The sequence below is a fragment of the Chiloscyllium plagiosum genome, unplaced genomic scaffold (genome assembly GCF_004010195.1).
Source record: "Chiloscyllium plagiosum isolate BGI_BamShark_2017 unplaced genomic scaffold, ASM401019v2 scaf_11503, whole genome shotgun sequence".
NCBI classification, from domain to species: domain Eukaryota; kingdom Metazoa; phylum Chordata; class Chondrichthyes; order Orectolobiformes; family Hemiscylliidae; genus Chiloscyllium; species Chiloscyllium plagiosum.
Window position 1 is genome coordinate 198 of NW_025201560.1, and position 2,722 is coordinate 2,919.

The following is a 2,722-nucleotide window of genomic DNA, read 5'->3' on the forward strand; positions in this document are numbered from 1 at the left end:
AATAGTGCAAAAAAAAACCAAAACACACTACTAAAATCTCCCATTCCTTGAATCATCCAGGTAAATCTCCTGTGCCCCCTCTCAGGGACCCCGCCATTCTTCCCAATGTGTTGGCGATCTCTGATTTACACGCACCCAGCTGCTCTGTGTTCCTGTGGGTGATGTCATCGTAGAACAACAGTTGGTCTAAACCTCACTGTCTGTAAGGATGGGAGACACAGAAATCCCAGTAGCATTCAAGACATATTTAGGTGCATGCTTTTGATACTATGACCGATGATGCGAATGACTGTGTATTGGAAAATGGATTAGGATAGCTTGGTGATAGTTTTCCTTACTGTCACAGATTCAATGGCCCACAGACCCTTTTTCTGTGCTGTAAACCTCAAGACACTTAGTATAGGAATATGACAAGCCACCTTTGAAACCAGGTCAGAAAAGGTGTTATCAGAATAGAATACACATGATTGGTCAATGTGTTTGGGAGGAAAGAGAGCCAGAGAGGTTTAGGAGGACATTCTGGAGCTCAGCACAGGAATCTGAAAGGACCGTCATCAAGTGAGAAATAAAAATGGGGTATCCTGAAGGTTGGAGTCAAAGAAAGGCACATGTAGCAGAGCTTTGAGAGACTGGAGGGGATTAGATTTAGGGAGGGTTCTAAGGCTAGAGATGAATTATTAGAGATAAGGAAGAGTTCTAAGGCTGGGTGAGGTGACAGTGATAGGGAAAGATTAGATTAGATTACTTACAGTGTGGAAACAGGCCCTTCGCCCCAACAAGCCCACACCGCCCCGCTGAAGCGCAACCCACCCATACCCCTACATTTACCCCTTACCTAACACTACGGGCAATTTAGCATGGCCAATTCACTTGACCTGCACATCTTTGGACTGTGGGAGGAAACCGGAGCACCCAGAGGAAACCCACGCAGACACAGGGACAACGTGCAAACTCCACACAGTCAGTCACCTGAGGCGGGAATTGAACCCGGGTCTCTCGTGCTGTGAGGCAGCAGTGCGAACCACTGTGCCACCGTGCCACCCACAAGTCTGGAAGAGGAAAGGGCGGTGGGAAAGGTCACGCCAAGGCGAACTCTCGGTCGTCCCGAGCTGGCTTGCAGTTCCCAGTGGGACGTGTTCACAGGCTCCTGAGAAAGGGCAACTATGCTGAGCGTGTGGGTGCCGGAGCGCCGGTCTATCTGGTTGCGGTGCTGGAGTATCTGACAGCTGAAATCCTGGAGCTGGCCTGCAATGCGGCCCGGGACAACAAGAAGACCCGCATCATCCCCAGGCACCTGCAGCTGGCCGTGCGCAACGACGAGGAGCTCAACAAGCTGCTGGGAGGGGTGACCATCGCTCAGGGCGGGGTGCTGCCTAATATCCAGGCCGTGCTGCTGCCCAAGAAAACCACCACTGGGGGCGCCGCTAAAAAGTGAAGAGACCATTATTGGAAAGATGTGAAGAGGGTGGAACATAGAGATAGCAGGAATTAGAGTCGTAATGTTATACATCACAGAAACAGACGCTGTGGTCCAAACCATCCATGTCAACCATAATTCCAAACTGAGTTAATCTCACCTGCCTCCCCTTGGTCTACATGTATCCAAACATTTCCGATTATGTACCTGTCCAAATGACTTTCTCTTAGAATCCCTATGGTGTGGAAACTGGCCATTTAGAGTCAGAGTCATTGAGATGTACAGCATGGAAACAGACTCTTTGGTCCAACCCATCCATGCTGACCAGATATCCCAACCCAATCTAGTTCCACCTAACAGCACCCAGCCCATATCCCTCCACACCCTTCTTATTCATATATCCATTCAAATGCCTCTTAAATGTTGCAATTATACCATCCTCAACCACATCGTCTGACAGCTCATTCCATGCACCTACCACCCTCTGCGTGAAAAAGTTGCCCCTTCGGTCTATTTTATATCTTTTCCCTGTCACCCTAAACCTATGCCCTCTAGTTCTGGACTAGTTGCTGGAAGACGGGTGCCATTATTTGAGAAAGATGGTAAGGAAAAGCCAGCGAACTATAGACCGGTGAGCCTGAATTCAGTAGAAGACAAGTTGTTGGAAGGGATTATAAGGCATTGGATTTACATGTAATTGGAAAGACAAGAACGATTAAGAATAGTTAGCATAGCTTTGCGCATGGAAATCACTAACTTGGACTTCAGAAAGACGTTCAACAAGGTTCCACATAACAGACGGGTTAGCAAGTTCAACACCATAGAATATAAGGAGATGGAGCGATTTGGACACAAAATTGGCTGGAAGGTCATAGAGTCATTGAGGTGAACTGCCATGGAAACAGACCCTTCGGACCAACCCGTCCATGCCGACCAGATATCCCAGCCCAATCTAGTCCCACCTGCCAGCATCCAGCTCATATCCCTCCAAACCCTTCCTATTCATGTTCCCACCTACAGTGTGACCTCAATTATCCGAACAAGTTGGGTGGGCACTACTTCATTCGGATAACCAATTATTCGGTGAATCTATTAAATGCCTTTCTTCTGGTGCTCAGAGTTTTTAAAGTCTGCTCCCCATTCAGGAATCTGCAGCAGCACACAGCACGATCGCCCGCCCACACACCACCCCCAGCCTGACCTCCACTACCGTCCAACACCACCCCAGCCTGACCCTCACAGCCATCCACACACCACCCCCAGCCTGACCCTAACCACCGTCCACACACCGCCCCCAGCCTGACC

At 49.2% G+C, this 2,722-nt stretch overlaps 1 protein-coding gene across 1 annotated transcript; it reads left to right on the plus strand.

Annotated features, from left to right (window-relative positions):
• Positions 1-1,048: 1,048 nt before the first annotated feature.
• Positions 1,049-1,435, plus strand: LOC122546146 (histone H2A-like; the record flags this gene model as incomplete). The annotated part of the gene is made up of 1 exon (XM_043684962.1): positions 1,049-1,435. A coding segment is annotated over one exon (387 nt), but the record flags the coding sequence as incomplete, so codon positions are not given.
• Positions 1,436-2,722: the final 1,287 nt, after the last annotated feature.